General features: G+C 58.1%; 1 protein-coding gene across 3 annotated transcripts in view; it reads right to left on the reverse strand.

The window, feature by feature from the left end:
* Positions 1-8,875: 8,875 nt before the first annotated feature.
* LOC144987927 (uncharacterized) overlaps positions 8,876-13,023 on the reverse strand; it is a 32,422-nt gene continuing 28,274 nt past the window's right edge. For 2 of the 3 annotated variants that reach the window (XM_078937733.1, XM_078937734.1), the window contains 2 exons: positions 10,786-11,367; positions 8,876-9,771 (listed from right to left, as the gene is read on the reverse strand). In XM_078937733.1, the coding sequence (XP_078793859.1) occupies positions 8,935-9,771; positions 10,786-11,367 (1,419 nt within the window). In that variant the 3' untranslated portion in view covers positions 8,876-8,934. Of the gene's footprint in view, positions 9,772-10,785; positions 11,368-13,023 lie in introns of those variants that run through there. The other variant, XR_013651615.1, reaches the window with a different exon arrangement.

The following is a 13,023-nucleotide window of genomic DNA, read 5'->3' on the forward strand; positions in this document are numbered from 1 at the left end:
GGCCCCCTGTTGTTTTTTTTTTTTTTTTTTTTTAGTTTTCAATGGTTCGCTTTACATGGCCCCCTGTTGTTTTTATTTTATTTTTTTTTAGTTTTCAATTGTTCGCTTTCCGTCGCCGAGGTCGGAGTTCCTCTCGACTAACGGGGGATAAGTTAATTCACCTAACGAGCTCGCAGGCTCGCGGAGCCATGGCGCTGGACCAGGGATTTCCGTCGTCGCGACGCTGTGTGTCGAAACCCAAGACGCTCCTGAGTTTGTTCGACGGGACCGGCAGCATATGCAGGCCTTTCGTTGCCGCCGGGTGGACGGTGCGTAGGCTCGACATGGACGGGAGACACGGGGCTGATATAGTGACGGACGTAAGGCAGTGGGACCCGAGCAGGGACTGGCGGGGGCCCGCGCCCGACGTCGTTTTCGCTGGGCCTCCGTGCGAAAACTACAGCTTGGCCCGGACCAGAGCCTGCACGCCCAGGGACCTGAGACTTGCTGACTCGCTGGTGACCAAGACGCTGGAAATCATAGAACACTTTCATGGACAAAACCCTCGCATGCTGTACTTTGTCGAGAACCCGGATTCCAGCATGCTATGGAGGCGGTGGGTTTCTCACCGGCTGTACGAGGACCCCGGCAAGCACTTTCTCAGCTCCTTTGTCGAGTACATGGACGCGAAAAGGGGCGCCAAGAGCTACAAGTACCTGACTTGGGTCAAGCGCAAAAGCTTCACCTCGGGCTGCAGAGACAGTCGCATCGTCAGGCTGGACTACTGCATGTACGGCACCAAGTACCGAAAGAGGACGAGGCTGATGACCAACAGCCCCTTCGAGGCCTCGCTGTGCAAAAAGAACTGCTCGGGTTTCAGAGAGCGCAAGCACGCGGAAGCGGCTCAGCGGGGACCCTACGACAGGGGCGCTAAGGGCGAGGGGCACTCCCTGGACGAGCTTCACGCCTATCCCGCCCGACTGGCGGACGCGATATTCACACACGTCAGCCGGGCCGAGTGGCGCGTACGACAGGGACTGAGCCCGTCGACTGCCGAGCCCGTCTTGAGACCGGTGAAGCGCCAGAAGAATGTGTGATGTGAATGAGTGGATGAGATATGCTGACATGGTGTATCTTGGGGGCCCATACTGACCGTGCGATCGTGGGTCATTTCAAAAGCTCCAACTAAAAACCAACAGGCTCTGTGTCTCCTGTCTTGAGATGTCTGGGCGATTGTACACATACACTCTTTTGCTTGCTGCTTCAGTTTCTGCTGAGCGTTCCAAATAAAGCTCTGACTAGAAAACAGCACCCTCTGTGATTCTTGTCTAACCTCGTCTGTTTTTATTTTTTTTTATTTTTTGTTCACAGGGTCAATGCATTTGCATCCAAAGTGCAAACCTAGGCGAAATAAAATGTTGACACTCGAAAAACAAGCAAAAAAAAAAAAAAAGCAACACATATAAGACTCAAATGGGGTTTGGTGCAAACTTTATTATTTCACACATATGTATTGATCCATTTGTAAGACACTGATTTTCAAAGCAGAGAAACAGAACAGAAAAGAAAAAAAAAAAAAAACGGAAAAAAAAGCAGCGGATGTCAAACAACCCCAGTTTCCCCCAGTAAGTCCCTTAAGAGCATCAGTTACAAGCAGGTCTGACCCGTCTTCCTTCCTCAAGCCACAAAACATTTGGCTTTGGTGTGTGAGTCAAAGACCAGGGCACAAAGCTTGGTCCTGGAATGTACCCTTCCGTGAATGGGGCACGGGTAGGTCTCAGACTTTTCGTCGGCTTGCACGTACACCAGCCCCGATCCGGTCGTCCTCAGCGTCACCGGCACGCCCCACTGATCTGACAGTCTCCGAGCCTCGCTTTCTGCCACCGCTCGATCCGGGGCCCCTGGTCGCTCCATTTCGGGACCAGGCCAGATTCTCTCCGCCCCGACTGCGCACTCGAAGCGTGCGCCGAGCGACGTCACGTCGGGAGCGATGGGGTTAGAGGAGAGGCCCACGGAGAGAGCGCAGGGGTCCTCGAAGCGAGGATCCTCTAAGTCTTCTCGAGCGTTGAAGGTGTCCACGTACTCGAAAGCGAAGCCGTCCTTGCTGCAGTTTGGAAGTCTCACGCACTTTCTGCAAGAATACGGAGCTTTGTCGATCGCCGAGCGCCTGCGCGAGCCGGCGTTCGGGTCCTCGGTCCTCAGCCATCCCGACCCGGACACCCTCCGCTCACCGACCGCTCTTCTGAGATCGCACAGCCCGCACTGAGACTGGTCGTCCGGGTATGAGAGCACAGAGTAGCGCAGGGACCTTCTCTCCATCTCTCTCAGCAGCCGCCCGTAAACTTCGATCCCATCGAAGCTGCACAGTTCGACGGGCAGGTACCACAGGATCCTCATGCTGAGCTTAGCCTTGGCCGTGGACACCCTCTGGTACGCTGCGAACTTGCCCAGCGATCGGCACAGTTCCCCCGAAAGCTCGGGGTTTCCCTCGACCTCCGCGCGCTTCACTCCGGCCAGCCCGAGCACAGATTCAGCGGCGACGAGGACGAGGCTCGAGACTACGTTCTGACACAGGCGAGCCTTGGTGGCTCGGTCGGTCCTGTTCGAAAACTTCTCGCTGCATCCCCGGCAGCACTTGAGGTCCAGGTCCAAGTTCAGCCTGCTGACGGGTCTGCCCGGCAGGAAGACCTCGTTGTAACAAGGAGGCGGTCGGTCGCAAGGCGACGAGGAGGATGATCTTGCGATCAGGGTGCTTAGGTGGCCTCTGGAGGTTACGGTGTACCTGCGCGAAACCTTCCCCGTGTCGCGATCAACCGGGTCCTCCATGAGGAGCACAGGGTTTATCGATCCCCAGTGACAGCGCGCGGGCAAGGGACCTAGGGGTCCCGAGGCTCGTTTCAGGCAGTAGTCGACCAGGTCGTTGAAGCGTAGCTCCGCGCCCGTGAACACAGTGAACGCGTAAGGAAAGCCCTTCGGGCCGTCCGTCAGCGTTCCGGACAGATTGTTGAAGGCGGCATAGATCTCCCCGACCCCGTGAGCGATTCCCGGATCGACTGCGGCCACGTCTTCGTCCTCGCCGCTCGCGAGGTCCTCGCCATCATTGCCGCCGACCTCCTCTTCGCGGGAGCTCCCGTTTCCTCCGCTAATAGGGGTCTCCCCCTCAGCCTCTGCGCTCCCGGGCTCTTCGACGTCGAGTTTGTCACCTTCTGTCTCGTCGACAGAGCCGTCCCGAGCCTCGCCCTTTCGGTGGTCCTCCGCAGGGTCCTCGTCTTCTTCGTAGTACCTCCATCGAGAAAACGAAAAGCGGTCCGAACCCACCAGTGGTACACCGTGCAGAGTGACGTGCTCCTCCGCACTACGGTCGAGCAGCCCCCCTGGCGCCACCATGTCCTCCACCTCGGGCGGCCCGGACCGGACCTCGGACGTGTAGTGCAGGCTCAAAGCTCGACGGAACAGGGGGTAATGGTGCGTCACGTCGTACTGCCTGCGGAGCATCTCCTTCACGGAGCGCGCAAACAAGACCTGAAGCCGGGCTCCGAGCCTTGAGTCCTCGCCCTTCTCGTCCTCGGGCTTCTGCGCGTAGCAATTCAGGAAGAGAGAACAGTCCACTCCTTTGGACAGGCACAGTCTCGTGAGCTCGTCCTGGCGCGCCGCGCACTGAAGGACGCCGCGTGCGTCTGTGTGAAAGCGCACATCTCGATCGAGGGCGCAGGCTCTGCCAGAGCACCCGAGCAGGACGAGGTCTACGAGTGCTTGCACGACAATGCTCGCGCAGCTCTCAAAGTTTCGATCCAATATCCTCGCCGAGCATTTGTCTCCGGGGCGCAGGTTCACAGCTTCGGACGACGCGTTCCACACGTTCCACTCATTCTCCTCAGATCCTCTTGTCAGGTAGCAGACGGGTTTGTACACGCGGTCAGGCGAGGGCCTCTGAGTTCCTCCCAGAGGACCAGAGCGCTGCTGCTGCTGCTGCTGCTCTGCCGTGTTCACCCTTCTTTTCGCACGCTTCATCGTGTGACTGACGTTCTGCAAGAGGGTGCGATGTTGCTGATATTCTTTTCCTACTTTTTTTTTTTTCCTTCTCTTTCGGTAACAATCCACAAAGTGAAATTCGTCTCAGATTCTCGGGCCCGACGGGGACGAGGCGCAGGGTGAGGCTCGCTCGCGCCTAGAGAACTCGCCTCCGAAGCTCGGTGACCCGTCACAGAACCGAATTTAGGAGGGTGTCTTGTAGAGCGCCCGCCAGCACTCTTATTTTGTGATAACAGCGAGGCCCGTGCTCCCCTGGGCAGCGGCCGCACATGTAGCACCACAGTTTCTCGGACAACGTTACGTATAACCCGTGGGTGAGATGAACTTTCAGAGAAATGTCCGTCCCGGCCGGCACCCACACAGCCTGAGGGTGAGCGATTAGGCCTCTAGTGAACCTGGCTTGGCCCAACTCAATGGCGATGCGCTCAGGTGTGTAGTTTGAAGTCAGGACGGGGCAAGCGCCTCCCGAGACGAAAGCGTGCTGGTTCAGATAGGTCTCGCCTGGCGCCGCAACGACCACGTCCATGCCGCAGGAGAAACATCGACTGTGCCCCGTGGGCTCGGCGGGAGCACGGCCTTGGGCGGCCTGCGAAATACCCGTTTCATCGTTCTCTCTGGGCATTCCCAGCCGTACCATTTCTTGCGCAAAATACGAATTGTCGTCCGGGTGGACGTCTCGGCCTCCATTTGTGCTGTTCAACCACTCGAGCCTGCGCGACATGGAGACGTCAAAGTACGGGTCTAGGCCGATCGGCACGTACACGCCGTCCCTGCGGACGATGTTGCTGTAGACCGTAGGTTCGTCTCCCTGTCGTCGCTCCATCCCCTGGACTAGTTTGACACCTGATGCGAGCCTGGCTGCAAAATGTTTGTGAAACAGAATCCTGGAGCCTTATAAAGAGTCACTTACCTGGCACAGATGTCTGAAGTTGGTGTTACGAAATAAAATGAAAGGAGAGAGAGAGAAAGAAAAAAGCAAAGACAGCAAGAAGTAGGAGCGAGGTGACAGAGAATGAGATAGATAGGGACGGACGAGGAGGACTAGTAAAAGAGTGCCCACTCACGTCGTTGCTGCTGGACAGAAAGTGAGCGAAGGACGAGCCCTTGTACCCGGGATCGAATCTGTACACCCGGTTCTCGGGGCTTCCGTGAACGCTCACGGTCCTCTCGGTCTGAAGGAAGGATGGGAGTCTCTGGAGTTCCTCCATGGCGGCTTCCACCCCTAGCCTCAGTGTGGTGCACATGTGTTTGTTCTGAGCCTGCACCATGACGTTGATGTCCAAGTGCAAGAGCACCGCCGCCAGTATCAGCCTCATCGCCAGGCTCTTGCCGCACTGCCTCGGGGCGAGGCACAGGGTGTACGGGTTGGCGTATCGAGCAAACTCCTTTTCCACTTCGTGCAGGTGGCTGCGCGCCGGGTCCTGGTAATCGTAGCTCTCGGAACCCAGAGGCGCGAGGTTCAGCGTGCTCAGCAGGGCGTGCTTGTGCCTGAAGAGCTCGTCTCCGAACTGTGCCTCGGTGACGCCCAGCACGACTCCTCTCAAGAGCTCCATCTGAAAGGGCTCCATGCGCATGCCGTTCGTTTGGAAATATTCAAACACCCGTTCTACCATGCGCCGAAATCGATACATGAGGCGATCGGAGGCGTCCCCTTCTAGATTTCCAGAGGCCCGTATCTCGCGCACCCTCGCCTTCGCGCCTTCCAAACCCAGCTCGCGAATCAAGACGGCTTGCGCCACTCGGTCTGTCATCAGCCGATTGTATTCCGAGACCCTCTCCCGTTCGGAGCGCCTGCTCTCCTCCTCGACCTGATCCTTGTAGAGCCTGAGCCGTACGCAGTCCACAGCCACAGCCAAAGGCACCGGCGGCCTGGAGCCAGGCACGGGATCGCGCACGATTTCTCTTCGCAACCAAAGGATGTCATCAGGGTCTGGTGACAAAGTTCTCCACGGAGCTCTCGACAGGCCAGGGCGCGCGAGGCGCAATGGCCTAGGTCCACGCGTGAGCTCGCTGCTCGAGGAGAGGGCAGCGGGTGAGGCGCTGTGTCCGGCGGAGCTCATCGCGCACAGTGCCTGGGCTCGCCGAACCCGCGACGCAGAAAGACGTCCCTGCAAGGCCGCCGTGAGCGAGTTCGTGCTGCCGCTCAAAATCCACTTCAGGTACTGCTGGCTCTTCTCCGGGATTCCCGTCAGCGATGCGGCGCGACCGAGAGACGCGTGCCTGCCGGGAGTTTTAACAGATCTCGAAAGAGTTCGCTTCAACCGCGTAATGATGTCGGGAGACGGCGATCCCGAATTCTGCTGCGAGGGAAGGCTCTCGGACGTCTTCGGGATGAAATCTTTCTGGCTCACCACCGACGGAAGGTTGGTCGTCGTCGACTCGCCTTTCGAAGACGCCAAGTTGTCTCTGCTGAGGCACCGCAATCTCACGGACGCCCTGGCTCTCTGGGAAGTGCAGCCCGAGCTGTGCTCCCGGCTCACCGAGGACTCGAGCGCTGCGCACTCAGCCTTGATCGGGCTTTGCGGGGACGCGTGCCGCCTGAGCCGAGGCCGCTTCTACAACCTGTACGCCAGGTACCCTTTGCCCGTGGAGAAGCAAAGAGGCGGCCTCGCTTCCGCACCTCCCCAGAATCGTAAGGCCCCCGTCGAGGAATGCGACGTCTCCGCTCGAGAGATACGTTCTGGTCAGGAGTTGCTCTCGATCCTCGCACCTCTCTACGCCACGTATTTCGCCCTGGTGGAGGGGGACCCGGCTTTGGATGAGCTCTGGCGCAGAGTGGATCTCCTCGGGGCGAGGTGGCTGGTTCGAGAAGAGTTTTCGGAGCTGAGCCTCTCCGTCAGGCTGCGCGACAGTCGGTTCGCGAGATTGGCGTTCGCCTGCGCTTTCTTTCTCTCCGACTGTTGAGCATGGCAGGTCTTTTGGGCGCAGAAACCGCCGCTCATTAACCCTGGACGCTGACCCGCGAAGGCCGCCGTGATCAGCTCTCGCTCCACCGAAGACATGGACCCTCCCAAGTTCGAAGACAAGGAAGAAACGATTAGGTCCATGCTCAGCACCCGCTTTGGCAGCTACCGCGTGGTCTTCAAGCAAGCTGCGTGCGACGTGTGGGTGCGAGGCAGAGATTGCACGGTCCAGTACCAGGTGCGCAAGCGCCCGGACGGGGCCGGGTGGTACGCCTACTCGAAATCCGAGTCCAGAATATTGGGGGAGTCGGCGGAAGACGTGATAAAGCTGTGCGTGAAGGACACGATTTCCGAACAGGACGAACGGGAGGACGAGGTGGTGGGGAAGGAGGACAACGAGGATGAGAACGAGGCGTCGCGGCACGACTACGAAGTGATACGCAAGCTCTTGGAGCGCGAGAAAGACAGCCGGCCCCAGGGAGAGACGATCCCGGACGTCGGGGACTATCGAAGGGCCGGGGGGTGGTTGAACTCGGGGCGGAGATGCGAGGATGGCGACCGATCGACCGAGGACGACGAGAGTGGCGATGAGCGAGACCGCTTGCGGGAAAGCTTTGGCAACCTCAGGCTCGGGGCAACGGATCGTGTGAAAGTCCAGCACCGCCATGCCGCTCGCCCCGTCAGCCCGAGTCTGGCTAACTGGGACCTCGACCCATCCGAAAGACGCTGGCCTGGCTTCCCCCCTCCAGTCCGTCGAGACCTGAAACCCGTGGAGCGCCTCTTCGCCAGGGGAATCCGTTCGATCTATTGTGGTGACGAGGAAGTCACGGATTCGAAAGGTCCATCGGAGTACGACAGCGAAGAGGATGGATACTCGTGGGGCTGCCGAGATAACAAGTCCTGAGCGTCGCAGCAAGCACCCGTACAAGCGCAAGGCAATGGGGCTGAATTTAGAAATTTAGAGTGTGTGTAATAAATTTTTTTTAAATTTTATTTCATTTTCTACCCATTTTCATCGGAACCACTTTACACCTCAGAGCTCCGGTCTATGTTCCGTGGAGATGAACGAGGTCGGACGAGCCTTTCCCGTCTACTTGAGCCCATAAGCAGCATAAGAGCGAAGAGACGAAGCCTCGGTCTTGTCTACTTGTCTGTTTCTGGAGCGTACACTCACACGAAAGCAGTCTGATACAACAAGCCCATCCGCCACTGCAGCAATGTCAACCACTCCAGAACAAGACTTGTACTCCTCGGATGTGACGCGCACCAGGGCATCGTCCTTCACGGTCACAACGGACACTGAATCGTTCACCACGGCCCGCAGTCCCGAAGGAGACGGTGTTGTTCCCGTATTCTCGCCCAGAGAGATGGCCCGCTCGGAGTATGACGGCGATTCGGGCCTTGAGGAGACCGAGGCCGAACCGGACAGCGTCCTTTACCTCCAGCTCTCGTCGAACCCTGGGATCGCAGAGCCGCGGATCGATTTCGAGCCCCCGTCCGATTCATCGGGAAGCGAGATCTACAGCTCCTCCGATGACGATGAGGAAGACAGCAGCATAGAAAATTATGATCGCTACGACCCAGCACTCCGGTGGCACCACCCAGACGTTGTAGACCACATGCGAGGACTGGGCCTGGCCATCGACGAAGAAGGATACTGGTTCGATCCGGGTTCCTTCCCCCTCTTCTCTGAGCCTAAAGGCGTCGTGTTTGAAGACGACGATTGAAGTTCTGCTTGCTGTGTGTGTGTCTGTTCACATTTTCGCTACCATCTTTATCTTATGAGACTCAATAAAGGTTCTGCTATCTGATAACCAGTGTGCTTGGGTTTGTCGAGAGCTCCCGACGCTCGTGCAGTGAAAGGTTTAGGGGGAGCATGGGTTCGAAACCCTAACGCCGGGAGTTTGAAATGGGGGACATAAAATGAAATAAAGAAACGTGACCACCGGCAACAGCAAGCGTTTGAGCCTTTTCCCTTTTCATTTTATTGAGGTGAAACAAAACAAAACACAGCTGCATTTCACGTACAATGAACCTCTCCGCATATTCTCACGGAGCTCTCTCCCCCGTGAATCTCGTCTCTTGTGTGGCAAAGGAGCAGAAACGCGGAGAGCACGTCGTCCCTGGTGTATTCGCCCCCCTTGGACTTTTTGCCTCCGGTGACCACGGTCCCCCCGCCGCCCTTGGCTGACTCCTTGATCGAGACGGCAGCCATTTCCTCCCTCAGTTTGCCCAAGAGCCGCTTCCCGTGCTCTGCGTGCAACCTGTCGGCCAACCTGCTGTCGGGTAGGGAGATGGTGTCTCGGATCTCCAGAGCTCGAGCGGTCGCGTCCGTGGCCAAATTGATACCGCTCCTCGACCTCCTGTACATGTGCACGGCCATGGAGGAGCCGGTTCTCGTGCTGGAGCCGGCGCCCCGAGAGACGCCCAGGGTGGCTTCCACGGCTCTGCCCTTCCCCACAGCCTCGGCCAGCACGGCCCAGCCGAGGGACATGACGCACTCGCAGTAGCCCAGATCGTCCCTCTCTATGGCGGACACGGTGCTGAGCACCATGGCCAGTTTGGTCTTGGCACTGACGTGTTTCCCCAGCATGTACCTGGAGTTGACCTGGGACCACTTGCTGTAAAAGAGAACCCTGAAGCCAGCGCGTGCCAGAGCGTGTTCGAGCAGCTCCTTCAGGTCGGCCAGCGCGTTCACGTAGGTGTTTTGCTCAAACACCACAACCACCGGCACCTCTTTCCAGTGCGCTGAGGGCAAAAGGACTTTGAGCAGCCTGACGTGAGCGCTCAAAAGGGCCGCGTACACCCTGGTGACTTGATCTAGGTCACGTATCTCCAGCTCGTCCAGTGACATGATCTGCAAAGAGACGGGGGAGAAAGCAGGTTTAGGTACTTTGTGGCGAAAAACGAATTGCACATAGGAAACCGCTGGCTGCTCAACACGATCACATTCCGCTTCTTAATCATCATCATCATCGTCATCATTATCATCATCATCATCACTTGTTGCAATATCACCCTTCGAGTAAGACGAAGGTTACGCTTTGTCAACATGTCTTTCTGTCCCGCGTGCCGCAGGGCTCGAAGACAACTCTTGAGCCTCATGCGCATGCCGTGGGAGCTGCTGCTCTCCCGGTACGAGTTCATGGTAGCCCTCGCTTCGTTCCGCCGCAACATGGACCTGTTCGTCGAGATGGACATCGGGCAACTGAGGACGGCGTACAGTCAGGTGGTGTCGTTCTCGCCCGCGAGAATACTGGTGACAGACTCGCTCGTCTCTCATTACGTGCTGAGTTCGAGGAACGAGCACTCGGGGCGAGAAGCTCTGGCTTCGGCCCCGCGCGTCCCTGTGGAGCTTTCGGAGGCAGTGACCCTTGCCCTCGGAAACAGCGTGCCGAGACGTTTTGTGCACGATTGCATGAGCCAGCATGAGTGGCGTGGGCATGAGGAGATGGTTCTCTCTGCCTTCGCCTCTGCAGAGTCTGTGCGCGGCGGGCCCCTTAAGTACCTGGCCCTGGTAAAGGCCAGCTCCCGGAACGTGGCCTCTCTGCACACGGTGGTGGCGCTCGCCATTACGGGCTGGCTGATGGAGCTGTCGGGGCATAGCGCGGGGAGTTGCAAGTGCGGGGTCTGGGAACAGGCCCTGGAGCTCATCTCGTGCTCCGTGCCAGATGCGGAGACCTCCCTCAGCGTGCAGGACGAGAACCGCGTAAGCGCGTACATCTGCACCCTGATGGACGTGAAGCCCGGGCCCGAGGAGCGAGCTCTTCCCGGGCCGGCTCCCGATTACGGGTACGTTTTTAGAGATCTTCTGGTGTCCGGTTTAGGGGGGACAGAGGAGGGAGGCGCCGATCGTGGGCGGGAGACCTACCACTAGCTTGCCTCCAGCGATCTCCACGGCGCAACAAACTCCGGCGCAGGACCTGGAACCTCCCCCGAAGGTTGGGTCCAGACACAAGTAAGCCCTGGTCACGATCGATCGGGCCACATCTTCCAGGGCCCAACAGTTGTTGGACAGGAACCTGTTGATGACGGAAGCCTCGAACGGGACTGTGGTGTCGGTCTTGATGTCTTCGGACGAAGTGCTGCTGCTGCCTGTGACCTCGCTCTCGAAACCCTTGGGTGAGACCATGTTCATGAGCTCCTTGAGCTGCCCGTCCACCGAAATGTGTTGCGGGCAGTAGACGCCGAGGCAGCAGCAGGTGAGCCCCGGATCCCTTTCGTGGTATGCGCATTTGAAACTCTGAGACACCACGTGGTAAGCAGGGCCTCCCCGGTCGTCGCGGATGTCCGCGACCTTGTTCAGCCAAGGCGTGTTGTTGACGTGGCTGGTGATGTGAACCTGTTTCCGTCCTCTGAACGCGATGTTGGGCAGGACGGCCAGAAGCACCTTGGAATTCACGAAGCCTACTTCGTCCACCAGGATGAGGTCGGCGCTCTGTCCCCTGCTCGCCTGTGAAGAGAGGCAATAAAAATTGATAAGGAACAAAGAAAAGGGAAAGGAGAAGAACACAGAGAAAGGAAATACGAAGGGAGAGGAGGAGAATCGAGAGACGCTAAGGGAAATACGAAGGGAGAGGAGGAGAATCGAGAGACGCTAAGGGAAGCGCCGATGGACCGCTGGCCTTCAGAATTAATAGACGATCCGCAGTGGGTGAGCCACTGCGTGGAGGAGGAATGCGCTTTTGACGACCGATACATCCCGGGCTGTTACGTATGCTCAGCGCACCTCAGCAAGCACTCGTGCTCGGGATTCGACTGCGCCCTCGTGCGGGCTATGGCCGCCCGAGTTTCTTACGCCTCGGCGTCGGGGGAATTTTCCTGCCCCGTGGTGGGGCTAGCCGCATTTCGCAGGGAGGACCCTGACTTCAGGGGGCCCTGGTACTCTGGGACGGAGGCGACGGTGGGCTACGGAGCATTGGAAGTTGACCCGCGGACGGGCGGACCTCGCGGAGGTCCGTGGGTCGAAGACCAGTGCGGCGTATCGGCGCGGGTGCTGAAATCCTGCCTGCCGGCCATGATTGCACTTTTCTCCACCATCCTCACGCGGGAATTTGCAGACGAGTACCGGACCGTTGAGCGCGGAGAGGGTCAAGTCCCGTCGCAGCGCTGCCGATGGACCTCTCGAGTGTTCAGGCTCGCGGGCTGTATCGAGTTCCGGACCGTCGGCGAGCGGGTCCGAGCGGACCTAGGAGATCTGGGAACGGTGAGGGACGCCGCTCTCAAAAGCGCAGCCGCCGTGTCCACCCTTTTCTGCTCACCCGAAGCTAGGATCAAGCGCTTCGTGAAGAAAATGGTGAACAAGCAAAGCGACAAGCACTCGAGGAGAGACGGCTTTTACACTCTGGTGATCATGGCCTCTCTTTGCTTCTTCCCTTACTTAAAACTCGCCGTGCTGAGCGAAATGTTCGACAACAGGACCCTGGTGCTCATGTTTTTCGACAAGACCCTCGCCAGGCACAACCAGTGGTCCATGCTCTCTACCAACGTCCACCTGCACGTGAAACGGCCTCAGTTTCAGAGAGCGCTCGCCGACGCCGACCCGGGTAGACTCCTGCCACTGGTCGTGAGGGCCGCCTTGGACGACTACGTTTCTCTATCGGGTCAGAGCAGCGAGCTGAAATGCCTCCCGGCCACAGTAAGGGCCGCGAGCCAGTCCGAGCCTCGCTCGGAGAAAATGGAAACGCGCTCCGATGCCGCTCCCGAGGCAAAAGGGGGATGCCCTCTCCGGCGGGCTTTTACGAGGTCCACAGAGGCAGGGTCGAGGAGAAGAGAATCCGCGTGAGCGACGAGTCGCCCTCGTCGCAGCGATCCAGACAAATCCGCGTGGGATGACGACATGCTACCTTTCGTCCGATGTCTTCGCATCTCACGCTGAACATTGTACCTCGTGGCTGTTGTTTCTCTGCTGTGTTGTACCTACGCTACCTTCAATAAAATCTCCAACGAAAATGTGTCTGATGTGTTGGTTTGCATGCCTTGCCATCTTTTCTACCCCTTCATCCCCCCTTAAGAAAAGAACGGAAAAAAAACAAAACAGCGCTTGTTCAAATTCAGGTTTGGTGTATCGGCTTTATTTTCCCAACCATGTCACCCCAATGATACAAAG

This window comes from Oryzias latipes, chromosome 19 (genome assembly GCF_053564925.1).
Source record: "Oryzias latipes strain Hd-rR chromosome 19, Olatipes_Hd-rR_3.1".
Lineage (NCBI taxonomy): Eukaryota > Metazoa > Chordata > Actinopteri > Beloniformes > Adrianichthyidae > Oryzias > Oryzias latipes.